Source organism: Rhinatrema bivittatum, chromosome 4 (assembly GCF_901001135.1).
Source record: "Rhinatrema bivittatum chromosome 4, aRhiBiv1.1, whole genome shotgun sequence".
NCBI classification, from domain to species: domain Eukaryota; kingdom Metazoa; phylum Chordata; class Amphibia; order Gymnophiona; family Rhinatrematidae; genus Rhinatrema; species Rhinatrema bivittatum.
This window is the reverse complement of record NC_042618.1, coordinates 110,526,954-110,540,318: the sequence shown is the minus strand read 5'-3', so window position 1 is coordinate 110,540,318 and position 13,365 is coordinate 110,526,954. Positions and strand designations below refer to the sequence as shown.

The following is a 13,365-nucleotide window of genomic DNA, read 5'->3' as shown; positions in this document are numbered from 1 at the left end:
ACAGGCCGTGGAGAGGTCTGAAGGAGGCTCCTGCTAAGAAGTCTAGGACCAGGTTGATGTTTCAAAGAGGCACTGGCCACTTTAGGAGTGGTCGGATCTGCTTGACTCCCTTCAGGAAGCGGGAGACATCCAGGTGAGAGGCTATACTATCATCCTCACTCTTGGTTCCGTAGCATGACAATGTGGCCACCTGTACACCTTGATGGAATTGAGACAATCCCTTCTGTAGACTGTTCTGTAGGAATTCCAAAATCGCGGGAATTTTGACTAAGCGTGGGATGATGTCACAGTCCTCACACCAGGCTTCGAATACTCTCCAATCTTATATACAATACAATCCAAAATTCTACGACTTTATTAAAATTCAAATCATTACTACACAAATATCGCCAAGCCACCGACAAAACAAAAAAAGATTTCTATGCTTCCAGAATTCACCAATATCAATTCAACCCTCAAGCACTTTTCCAATATGTCAAAAGCCTTGTTACTGCTCCAACTCACAACAATCTAAACAACAATGATGATTCAAAATGTGAGGAACTAGCTACGTTCTTTTATAACAAAATACATTCTATTTTAACGCGATTTAATTCATTTCCTGCTCCTTTACACACCAACCAAGCTACATCAGCCGCTCAAGATAAATTTAAAACAAAGCTATCTAATCTTGAGATTACTACTGGAATTGAAGTTGAGTCAATTCTAAAGAAAATGAAACCAGCTTTCCACCCCACAGACATCTTACCTACTAAGACTCTTCTTACAATACGTTCTACAATAGCAAAACCTATTGCAAAGATTCTTAACAAATCCATCACCACAGGCATAGTTCCTTCTATACTTAAACATGCTATCATTACTCCAATGATAAAAAAATCTAACCTAGATTCATCTGATCCAGCAAACTTTCGACCAGTATCAAACCTAACCTTCCTTTCAAAGATTATGGAAAGAGTCATCAACAAACAACTAACTGATTATTTAGATGATCATCAAATACTCTTCCCATCCCAATATGGGTTCAGAAAGTACCACAGCACGGAAACGCTTTTGATATCACTTTCTGAGGTGCTATTAAAAGCTTTAGATGCTGGCAAATCATACCTCATCGCCCTTCTTGATATATCAGCTGCTTTCGACACGGTAAACCACAACACCCTTATTACCAGTCTATCTGAAATAGATATCTCGGGATCGGCTTTACTATGGTTTCAGTCATTCCTGAGCAATAGAACATACAGCGTTAGATATGGACGAAGTGAATCCAAGCCAAGAAACCTCTCTCAAGGAGTCCCCCAAGGATCTTCTCTCTCCTCCACATTGTTCAATGTTTACCTTACACCGCTATGCCGGTTACTCTCTAAATTGGGTCTTCAACACTTCATCTACGTAGATGATGTTCAAATACTCATACCTATAACCAGCACAATCACAAATGCACTGAGTACCTGGAAGGTAGCTTTATTAGAAATTAAAACAATCCTCACAGACAACCAATTGGCTATAAATACCAATAAAACTGAACTTATCATAATTTCACATCCAAAAAATACAATACTGATCAACTCTGATATTTCTCAAAACAACTCCACTATTTCACAACAAGTACGCAGCCTTGGTATCATCATTGACAGCAATCTCACGTTTAAAAAATTCATTGCGGATATGGTAAAAAACGGTTTCTTTAAGCTATACACGCTTAAACGTATTAAATCTCTATTATACCAATATGATTTCCGCACAGTCTTACAAGCAACTATTTTATCAAAGATTGATTACTGCAATGCTCTGTTACTGGGTCTACCTAAAGCCACCATTCAACCTTTGCAAATGCTGCAAAATGCAGCTGCCCGCATTATCACCGACACAAGCCGCCATGATCACATCACTCCAGCTCTTCAGTCTTTGCACTGGTTACCCGTGGCTTACAGGATAATTTATAAATCTATGTCGCTGATACACAAAGCCATTCAAAACAGAGAAATGCACTGGTTCACAGATCAACTACAATTCAAAACGTCTTCCCGCCCAACGAGATTCCAGAATTTAGCCAAACTAAATATCCCAGCACCCAATCTGACTAAACTTTCTAGTACAAAAGAACGATCTTTCATCATTGCTGGATCAACAATATGGAACACCATGCCCTCTGAATTACGCCAGGAACTCTGTCACAAAAAATTTAAAAAAAACCTTAAAACCTGGCTATTTAAAAAAGCCTACTATCAATGATCTGAATCCTCAACTACTCTTCCTAACTGCCACAATCTCTCATATATTGCTTATATTCTATTAATACAAAGTTATATTGTATTCGTTCAGTTACCATGTTATATTGTAAAGCGCAATGCTGAATTACTGTTTGAATGTAAACCGAGGTGATGTTATTTACGTACCCCGGTATAGAAAAATCTATAAATAAATAAATAAATAACAATCTTTATGTGTGTTAGGGATGTGGAGAACTTGCGAGCTCAGAGCAGGGTGTCAATTACTGCCCTCGAGTATCTGCTCTTCCTCAGGCGAGTCCTCTCAATGGCTAGGCTATAAGAGAGAATAGAGCTGGGTCCTCGTGGAGGATCAGCCCTTGTTGGAGCAGATCCCTCTGTGGCGGTAGCGGAAGAGGGCTCCCTGTCAGTAGCCTTCACATGTCTGCGTACCACGGCCTTCTTGGCCAGTCCGGGGCCACCAGAAGTACTGGTCACTTGTGGTGTTCTATTTTGTGGATGATTGCGCCCAATAGGGGCCACAGTGGGAAGGCGTATAATAGAGTTTCCTGTGGCCAGGTCTGTACTAGGGCATCGATTCCCCCTGGGACTGAGATTCCCCTCTGCGGCTGAAGAAGCTGGGCACTTGGGCGTTGGATCAGTTTGCCAAGAGGTCCATGGTTGGTGTTCCCCAATGGCTTACTATCAACTGGAATGCTGTGGTCGACAGTCTTCATTCTCCTGGGTCTAGACTTTCTCTGCTGAGGTAATCCGCAATAACGTTGTCTTTCCCCGCAATGTGGACAGCCGAGATCTCTCAAAGTTTCACTTCGCCCATGTTATTAGGGGGTCTATTTCCAGGGACACCTGTTGACTTCTGGTTCCTCCCTGAAGGTTGATGTAAGCCACTGTTGTGGCGTTGTCCGACATGACTCCGACTGATTTGTCTCGGAGTCTGTGACCGAACCGTAGGCAGGCTAGTCTGACTGCCTGTGCTTTTAGACGACTGATGTTCCATCCCGACTCTTCTTTGTTCCATTGCCCCTGGGCGGTTAGCTCCTGGCAGTGTGCTCCCCATCCCCGTAGGCTGGCGTCTGTGGTGAGCAGGGTCCAGGTCAGTGAGGACAGCCTCACTCCCTGGCTCAGATGGCCTTCTTGTAGCCACCATCATAGTTGGGTCCAAACTCTGTCCGGGAGCTGGAGATAAACGGTGTAGTTCTGGGACAGCAGGCTCCATTATGACTGTAGAGAGTGCTGCAGGGGTCTCATGTGAGCTCTTGCCCATGGCACTACTTCCAGTGTGGATGCCATGAGGCTGGGGACTTGGAGTCCCCATGCTGTGGGACGAAGCTGGCTCAACAGGGTTCGCAGCTGGGTCATCAGTTTTGATCTCCTTGTCGGTGTCAGGATGGCCCTTGTCTTGTTTGGTATCGAACCGCACTCCCAGGTATTCTAGGGATTGGGAGGGCTGCAAACAGCTCTTGTTTGTGTTGACCACCCACCCAAGGCTCTCCAGAAGAGTTTTGACTCTGTTGGTTGCCTGATGACTCTCCTCTGGGGATTTCGCCCTGATCAGCCAATTGTCCAGATAGGGGTGTACGAGGATTCCTTCCTGCTGCCACTACCACCATGATTTTGGTGAATGTCCGGGGTGCTGTGGCTAACATGAATGGTAGTGCCCGGAACTGGTAGTGATGGTCCAGGATCATGAAGCGTAGAAAACGTTGATGCTCTTGATGGACCGGAATGTGCAGGTAGGCTTCCGACAGATCCAGGGATGTAAGGAATTCTCCCGGTTGTATCGTCCTTATGACCGAGCGTAGAGTTTCCATGCGGAAGCGAGGAATCTTCAGGTGGCGGTTGACCGACTTGAGGTCCAGGATGGGCCGGAATGTCCCTTCTTTCTTGGGAACGATAAAATAGATGGAATAGTGTTCAGTATTTATTTATTATGAGGGCACCGGTGTTATAGCCTCTAAGGCGAGTAATCTGGTCAGTGTAGCTTCCACTGCCGTCCTCTTGGAGGGGTCGTGGCAGAGGGATTCCACAAATTTGTCCGGAGGGATTTGGTGGAAATCCAGATAATATCCCTCTCGAATGATGGCTAGGACCCACTTGTCCGAAGTTGTCTCGACCCTTCTTTTGGTAGAATAGGGCAAGTCTGCCCCCTATGGCTTCTTCCCTTGGATGGGTCGGCTGATTTTCATTATGGGGTGCGCGGCTGTGATCTGGCCCTGAGCCGGCCCTCCCTTTTATTGTGCTTGTTCCGAAAGGTCTGGCTCCTGCCTGCGGGCTGAGCTGCTTGATATGTGCTTCTGTATGGGTTGAAGCGCTGTGATCCTCTGCCCCTAGAGGTTCAGGGGAAGGGTTGCTGGTTTCTCTTATTCCTGTCCTCCGGTAGCTGCGACAGTGGGGATTCACCCCATTTGTTGGCTAGCTTTTCTAGTTCGCTTCCGAACAGGAGGGTTCCCTTGAATGGCATCCTTGTGAGTCTCGTTTTGGACGATGCGTCGGCCGACCAGCTTCGGAGCCAGAGTTGTCTTCTGGCCGCCACGGCGGATGATACGCCTCTAGCTGCAGTGCGCACTAGATCCATGAGGAATGATACTGCTGGTTCCAGGGCTTCCCCGGGAGTGTTGTTCCTTGTCTGTGATAAGCAGGCGCATATCACCATGGCACAGCAGGCCGCGATCTGCAGAGACATAACGGAGACGTCAAAAGACTGCTTGAGGATGGATTCCAGATGTCTGTCTTGGGCATCCTTGAGTGCTGCTCCTCCCTTGACTGGGATAGTAGTGCGCTTCGAGACGCACAGACCATGGCATCCACTTTCGGACATGCCAGGAGATCTTTGGCAGCGGGATCCAGAGAGTACATGGCTGCCAGGGCACGCCCCCCTTTGAACGTGGTCTCCGGGCTTCCCATTCCAAGTCAATTAGCTGCTGGATGGCTTGTAATAGTGGGAAATGGGACTTTTCCTCTCCCCCCGCAGCCGGGGGAGAGGAAAAATACCTTCACCGCCGCGCTCAAAGTTGTACCCGCTGCCGCTCAGCCTCACCTGTTGCCGGGGGCTAAGTCCACGCTGACATCGGCTGCCGGACCAAGGCCAACCTCCGAGGGATCGCGGAAATCAACTTGGGAATTCTCAACTGGGGGAGGGACCCGGGGGTGTCACCGCAGGAGGTAAGATTTCTTCTTATTTTGGGTTTTCTCTGGTGAATTACTCTAACGCGGTGAGAGCGTGCAGGTAGTCCCTAACTGCTATGGAGACGGAAAATACTGAAGAACTGCATTTCCTGCAGGGGTATATGTACTAGGGCTGATGTCAGATTGAAATCTGATCAGTCTCCAACTGCTATCAGGAGTACACTATACTCATTGGTCCTGAGTCCATCTGCTACACGCTAGGAAATAAGGCTCATACAAATCTTTAGTAAAGTACCTCATCTCAGCCACATACACACAGAACACAGACAGATCTGCCTTCATCAAATATAGAATAAAAGACCACAAATTACAATGTGGAAACAAAACTGGAATGGAAATCCCAGGAGCACCTTCTGCATGCAGTGCAAAACTGGAGACTAGAAACAAAAATATATTTCCTCTTACACTAAGCAAAGTTCAAAGAGAGAAGAAATGCGCATTCTTAAAACTGACATAGTATGGCCCTTGTACCCAGTCACTCCCCACTTCTCTCAACTACTCAATCACCCCTTCACAGGCTCATATCCCTGTCCAACATTCCCGACACCTCCACCCCACATCCTCTTCCCTGTGCTCCCTCTCTCCCCTGCTCAACTTTCTGCCCTTCCCTCTCCCCTTCCCTACCCAGAATACCTTTTCCCACCTCTTTCCTACCCCTTCCTGCTCAGCATCCACCACTTCCCGCTCCCCCAACCCAGCCGGCCCCAAACCTCCATCTCTCTACTTCATCTCTTCCCTGCCAAGGAGCCCCCAATCTCTCCCTCCTCTGCCTCTCCCTACCCAATAACACCATTCTCCTTTCCCCCACCCCTGACTCCCTATCTCTCCATGCCTTCCTGCCCAGCAGACTCTTGAACTCCTTATCTTCCCAATCCTTCCTACCCAGTACATTTCCCCCTCCTCCTGGCTCCCAGCCAGCAGAAAAGGCTTCAATCCAATCCAAAATCTCCCTCCCTCTTTATCAGCAGCAGATGAGGGCAAGAAGCATTGAGGAGAGGAAGATGAGGAGGCAGCAGCAGCGGATCTACAGAGCATGCATCTTTCCTCCCTCATGCTCCTGCTTTCACATCCAGGCTTCATGGGGTGAAGAGAACATCAGCAGCCTCACTGCCAGGCCAGAAGAGGAAGATAAAGTTGGTATCCTGCCAGGCCCATATGAACAGGAGCTGGTGATATCGTGCTCTGATCTGGGTGAAGGAGGAAGGAATAACCTCCTACTGGCCAGTAAGAGGAGAAGGAAGTAAGAGTAGCTTCCTGTCATACCCAATAAAAAGAAAAGTCAGCCAACTCCTGCCCAGACTGATGAGGAAAGATCAGACTTCTGCTGGCTCTGCGACACACCTCCTGGGACTTCGCAACACACTAGTGTTTCCCAATACAACTGTTGAGAACCACTAGACAACGCATTGAAATCTGCAGCTCAGCATGCTGTGGTGATCAAAAAAGCAAATAGAATATTAGTAAGGGAATAGAAAATGAATATGGAGATTATCATGCCTCTGTTGATCTTTGGTGCAACTATACATCGAGTACCATGGTGCAGTTCTGGTTGCCCCATCCCAAAAAATATAAAGCGGAATTAGGAAAGGCCCAGAGAAAGGCAACAAAAATGATAAAGGGGATGAACAGTTCCCTTACAAAGGGAGGTTAAATAGATAGGGCTCTTCAACTTGGAGAAGAGGTGACAGAAGGGATATGACAGATTTATAAAATTATGAATGGGGTGGCAAAGGTAAATAGGGGATGGTTATTTACCCTTTCAAATAGTGATAAGATTAGGGGACACTCCATGAAACTAACAGGTTATAGATTTATAACAAATCAGAGAAAGTATTTTTTCACTCGAATGAACTCTCAAGCCATTGATGTAGTCAACTGATCTAGCATAGCTGAGTTTAAAAAGGTTTTGGATAAAAAAAAGTCCATAAACCATGATTATCTAGGTAGATTTAGGAAAGCTACCACTTACCCCTGGATGTGAACAACAAGAAACGGATCTACTTTTTGGGATCTACTGGGTACTGATTACCTGGATTGAACACAGAGACAGGATGCCAGACTTGATGGACCTTTGGTTTGACTAAGCATTGGATATTTTTATTCATTAAATGAACTCAGATGTTTAACACGATGAAGGAGATCTCATCAGATGAGTCTGATCAATTTATTTGACTGGGTTACCAGAGAGCTGGATCAGTCGAGAGCGCTAGCTGAAATGTACTTAGGATTTTAGTAAGGCCTTTGACACTGTTCTTTATAGGTGACTTATAAATAAAATGAACACCCTTGATATGGGCCTTAAAGTCGGACTGCATTAGAAACTGGTTGAGTGGGAAGTGACAAAGGATAGTGGTAAATGGATGTCAACTTCAAGAAGAAGATTATTATTAATAGGGTACCACTGAGTTCAGTCCTTGGACTGGTTCTCTTCAACATTTTAATAAGCTACAGTCCCTTCTGCAATATTGTGAAAGGTTTGTGTTTTTGGAGAGAATACCAAAATCTGCAATAGGGTAGACACACACACAGGAACATTTGGAAAACATGAGGAGGGATCCAGCAAAGCTTGAGGAATGGTTAGAGACTGGCAGTTAAGATGTAATGCTAAAAAAATGCAGTCATGGATTTGGGCTGCAAAACCCAAGAAAGTGGGGGTAAAATTCTTTTAAGCACGAAACAAGAGCAGGATCTGGGCGAGATCATATCTGATGATCTAAAGATGGCCAAATACTTGAATTACATGCTTAGGGAGAGAAATGGTCAACACAAAAGAAGGCAGTGATGTTCCCTGTATAAATCCTTGGCGAGACCTCTCTTGGAATACTGTGTAAAATTCTGGAGACTGAACCTTCAAAAGGATATCAACCGGAGAGAGTCAGTCCAGAGGGTGGCTTCTAAAATGTCAGTGGTCTTTGTTATAAAGCATATGGGGAGAGACATCTAAATATGTAAAAGTTCTTCAGGCTATCCAGAACTCAGCAGCTTGAATTTTGTCAGGTACATATAAAAGCAATCACATCTCACCTATTCTGTTGTCTCTCTACACTGGTTTCCCATTGAACAGCGAATTCAATTCAAAGTGCTTATAATGATTCATAAAGCCATGAATGGGGATGCTCCAGCAAATTCCAATTCACAATTTAAGATATACCAACCCACCAGAGTTCTAAGATCAGTGGGCCAAGGTCTCTTGGATATACCAAGCTTTCAGGAGTATAAAATTTGTAGAATGCAGAGAAAAAAATCTTTTCTGTCATGGGCCTAACATGGTGGAACCATTTGCCGCCATTCTTATGCAAAGAAACCAATATTAAGATATTTAATTTGTAGTTTAACTGTGCATGAAATGTTCTTCAGTAGCAACAACATTATTTTATATAATTTAGCTGCTTGTTTATGTTTTATGCTAGGTTATTGTTTTTTTTTTGCTTGTGAATGTTCTTCTGTAAGCTGCCTTGAACCTTGGATAAGGCAGCATATACATTCTTAAAATAAAATAAATTAAGTAAATGTATACCCTAGAGGAAAGATGGGAGAGAGAAGGTATGATAGAGGCATTTAAATACCTCTAAGGTACCAATGCACAGGAGGTGGGCCTCTTTCAATGGTGAGCTCTGGAACGAGGGCCATAGCATGAGGGTGAAAGGAGGCAGGCTCAGGAGTAACCTAAGAAATCTCTCTTTATTTAAAGGCTGGTGGATACATGAACAGCCTGGAGGTGGGATAAAGTAGGAAAGTATCTGAATTCAAGAAAGCATGGGACAAGCATAGGAGATCTCTGAGGGAGTGGTAGGGATTGTAGAGCTGAGTAGTTTGTGGATGGGCAGACTAGACAGGCCCTATCATATTTTTCAGTCACCACATTTCTACATTTATGTTTCTATGTAAGACCAGGAGGAAATAGTCTGTAAAACAGGTATGGGTACAGCCACACTATTTTCATCATCATGCAATTTCCCTACAAATGACCAAATCTAGTCTCTATAACATAGTTCCCTCCTCCCAGTTGTCCACCCAGGTTATTGATAAAAATGACACAGATTACAAAGATGTTTTTTCCCTTGGCCCGACTGATGTCCATGCTCTGCACCTGTCCATTTTTCTCTGAGACACCAGTGTCATTAGAAGTGCTAAGTTTACAGCTATTGCTGTCGATCAGGGGGAAAAAAAAAAAAAAGAGGTCTAGCAGGATACAACAGGAAAAACATTTGAAAATATTGGAAATTTCACTGCCTAGGGATAGAAACTCTTCTCTGAAGTAAAAAAAATGGGGCACAGAGACAAGCAAAACAACCACCACTCCCTATCCTGTTCCCTTTCTGAAAGAAGAGGAGATTGGGAGAAAATGACAAGGGTGTTTCCTGTCAAGGCATGTTTAGTGCAATTTTCTGCACTGAGCAGCCCAGCAGGGAAGGCTTGCTTGTTTCAGGATTAAAGAAAAAGCATGTCTCTTGCTATTGTCAGGTGAACCCAGACAAGCTAGCTATCCTGACATTTCCCATCTTTTTAATTAAAAAATGTCAGAGGAGTTAAAAAAATGTACACTTAAGTGATTATAGAATGATAAACAATTTTCCAAAAACTGAATTACATTCATGGACATGTGAGATCGTATCATGTTTCCTCTGTCAGTTTGGCCTTCCAAACAAAGCTGCAATTCACCACTTTACCACAGAAATGTAAGGGCTCAGAAACACTTGGCAGCTTCCTTGAGTTGAAGATACAAACTGGAGGAAACCTGCTGAGTAAACTCTCAAGCCCGTTTGCCACAAGGTGCAAACTATAATTCTTTTCCGAGTGCCAGGCTCGGGCATCAACCAATTTGAACAGATTTCATTTGATCTGAAGAAAAGAAAGGAAGTAGGAGCTTCTGGTAATGAATAAAGACCCTTGGGTTGAAGAAGGTTCAAGAGAAAAGATGCAGAAGGAGCCTTAGTTCAGATTTATTCACGGACTTTTTTGGTCCAGTCTCTTCTCTCCCATCTCCTTCATTACACCCTTTCCCCATCCCCCAATTCTAATGCATTTGTTCTCAAAATCATGCCCCATTTCTTGTCTGCCATACCTTCCATGCCCACACGTTAACTATCATGTCATGTTGGTAGCCGACCGAGATGATATACTTGGCGCTGGGTGAGAAAGCCACACAGGCGATTCCATACTTGTGTTCCTGGAGTTCTGCCACCTGGGCCCGTTCAGCAACATCCCAAACTCGTACTGCTGGCATGTGCCCACTCTAGAGGGGAGAAAAAGGAACAAAGAGAAAGATTATCCAGTGGAAGCAAGTGCCTATAAACCACATAAAAACAAAGTCACTTATCAAAAAGTCATTTAATAATTACATAAGAATGTAAAAAGACAATTCAAATACCATACAGTGAAACTAAATCCAAAGGAACAAAAGTTACAAATGTCTGCAGAAATAAAACCAAAGAACTACTTGCTCAAGATTAAAACTGAAGTCCCAACAAGGCCATGTTTCAGTATAAATGCCTGCTTCCAGAGGAATATTAAAAAAAAAACATGAAACTTGTAGTGGAGAATCTTTATTTCATTGCTAATGAAATCAAGGAACACACTGAAGATATTCTAAAATTGGATATATGACCCAGTGCTAATGTTATATCCTGTGTAGTCCCTGAAACCTCCATGAGGTAAAGGGATCACTCACTGGGGAAGACTTCTTCCTTGTGTGGCACACAATATCACCAAATTTAATCTCAGAAGTTAGAGCAGACCACAGTTTTTGAAGACAAAGATGCCAACCCAGATACAAAGTCCGACAGAGTTCAACTGATAGTTGATGTTGCCCATTCGTGAATAAAGACCAGCATACTCCAGTCTGAAAGATTGAGAGACCATTTGTCTAGCAGGACGATACCTTCTACAGTCCTGATATTGTCTGCAAGCTTTTTGGACTAACCTATCTTGCTTCTATCTTCTGGAAGACGTTGGGGATTCAATTCCCCTAAAGATTTCACTTATTTCTCCAATTCCCCACCAAATAACATTTGGCCTTTGAATGGTAACTTGAAGAGGTGAACTTTTGACCATGAATCTGCATCCCGATATGATATCTAAGCCATAGATGACGAGCATCTACTGATAAAGCTAGTGACCTTTATGATAGCAGTATGATATTTACTTATCAATTCTTTTAACCCGCTAGAGCTGAACAAGTCTGGTCAAAGCGGTTTACAAAAAATGTAAACACATTACAAGAAAAATAACATAAGATACATAAAAACATAAAATCAGTCATGTCATATGACATCATTCAAGCAATCTACTAAATAAGCTGTGGCAGGTTCTAGCTTTGAAGATTCATTTCCCTAGAAGCTGCTGAATTCAGTGTAGTAGAGCTCTAGATATATAGCTTAAGACTGTCCCCTGTACAGATGAGAACTGATAAAAAATGCTTCAACATAAACAACTTTTCTGTCCTGCGGATCCTTTAAAAAGCTCTTCCTTCCATTAGGATGGTTGTTCTGTTAACAGCTGACATAAAAGCATCTACCCAAGGAATTTTAAATAACAGCTCCTGAACATCCATTGGGAGTAGGTATAACTTAGTACAGTGTTTTATGCGCTTAAAACTGGATTTTGGACACTCCCATTCAGACACTATCACAAGCAGGCTTCCGAATATCCTTTATTATAGGAGCTACATCTTGATTCTCTTCAGTTTTAAGTGCTGAATTCACTTTATTTATTTATTTTTAACTTTTATATATCGATGTTCCTGTATAGGATACATATTGCACCGGTTTACATAGGAACTGAACTGTCGCCATGGGACGGGTACAAGGAACATGTAGTACAATTGAATTATAATATAGTATAATAAAAACATAGGGCTATACATGATATCACTTCAAGTAAACTTTTGGTGAACGCAATAATTACGGGAAAACTGGAGTAACTGATATCACTTGCGATATCAAGGTCGTAGATTTATCTTTATAGAAAAGGTATATAATAGAATCTTCTTTTGTCTCTGGAAACAGTTCCCTTCCTCAAGAGGAATCAGCCACTTCCCTTTAAAAACTGTATGGGATGTTAAGGCTCCTCATCTTCAGTTCTATACCTGGCTGGTAAAAGAGGCATCTCAGACTGCCTCTGAGTATTTAATATGAAGTCTTCCTCTATACCTTTTTGCTTCCGGAATACACAGTAAACCTGACAGAGAAAGTTAAACTTGGGTGAAAAACTACTTGGTGGTTTTTTTTGTGTCACTTGAGCTTGCTGTCTGAGAGCTAGGGCTACGGATAATGAGTATCAAATGATAACACTGTCTGAGATGCTGAGAGGTCAGATTGAGCATTTTTCAAAATAGCAGCCGCTTCAACCAAGCTTGACCCTTCCTCAGTGCTGGAAAAAACTATTACAAGCTCTTTGTGCCAGAATGCATGTCTTTCAAATTTCAAATTTGGAGCTCCCTTTGTGTGTTCACTTAACCCCTTATCACCACTTGCATAAATAGAGCAGCCTGTGCTGTTGTCTGATGCAGCGTGTCTGCTGTCACAAGCCCTTCACAGCAATTTTTTCCTGACATAGCAGCTTAAATTATCTGTATTTGCTTTAAACTCAAAACTCCTCTGCGACTGCAATGAAATTAAAATTCTTATTCCTGAGCATTAAAGCCTTTGTGAAGTCATATCTTGTCAGTGGTTTGACTGAGGCAAGTCAGTGCAGATTTTTAATTTTTTTAAATACAGAGTTTTCTTCAGAGTCAAATGAAGGGAAAGCCTCTGGGGAGATTAAAGTAAGCACTCACAGACTGGGCTGCAGCAGAGTCTAAACTCACAGAGATTCTTCTTGAGATAGGCTTGTCATAAAATATCAATATGCTCAATCAAAATCTTTGCTATGAAAAAGGGAGCTGTAAAAGGCAAGGCTCACTTCCCAGACCCAAAAGTATGAGCATGGCCTCAGAGCTCTAGTCTCT

General features: G+C 43.3%; 1 protein-coding gene across 1 annotated transcript in view; it reads right to left on the bottom strand.

Moving 5' to 3' along the window:
- Window positions 1-13,365, bottom strand: part of MAPKBP1 (mitogen-activated protein kinase binding protein 1) — a 408,115-nt gene that overhangs the window by 249,644 nt on the left and 145,106 nt on the right. The window contains exon 6 of the mRNA XM_029597450.1: window positions 10,483-10,653. Coding sequence (XP_029453310.1) covers window positions 10,483-10,653 — 171 coding nt within the window. The remainder of the gene's footprint in view (window positions 1-10,482; window positions 10,654-13,365) is intronic.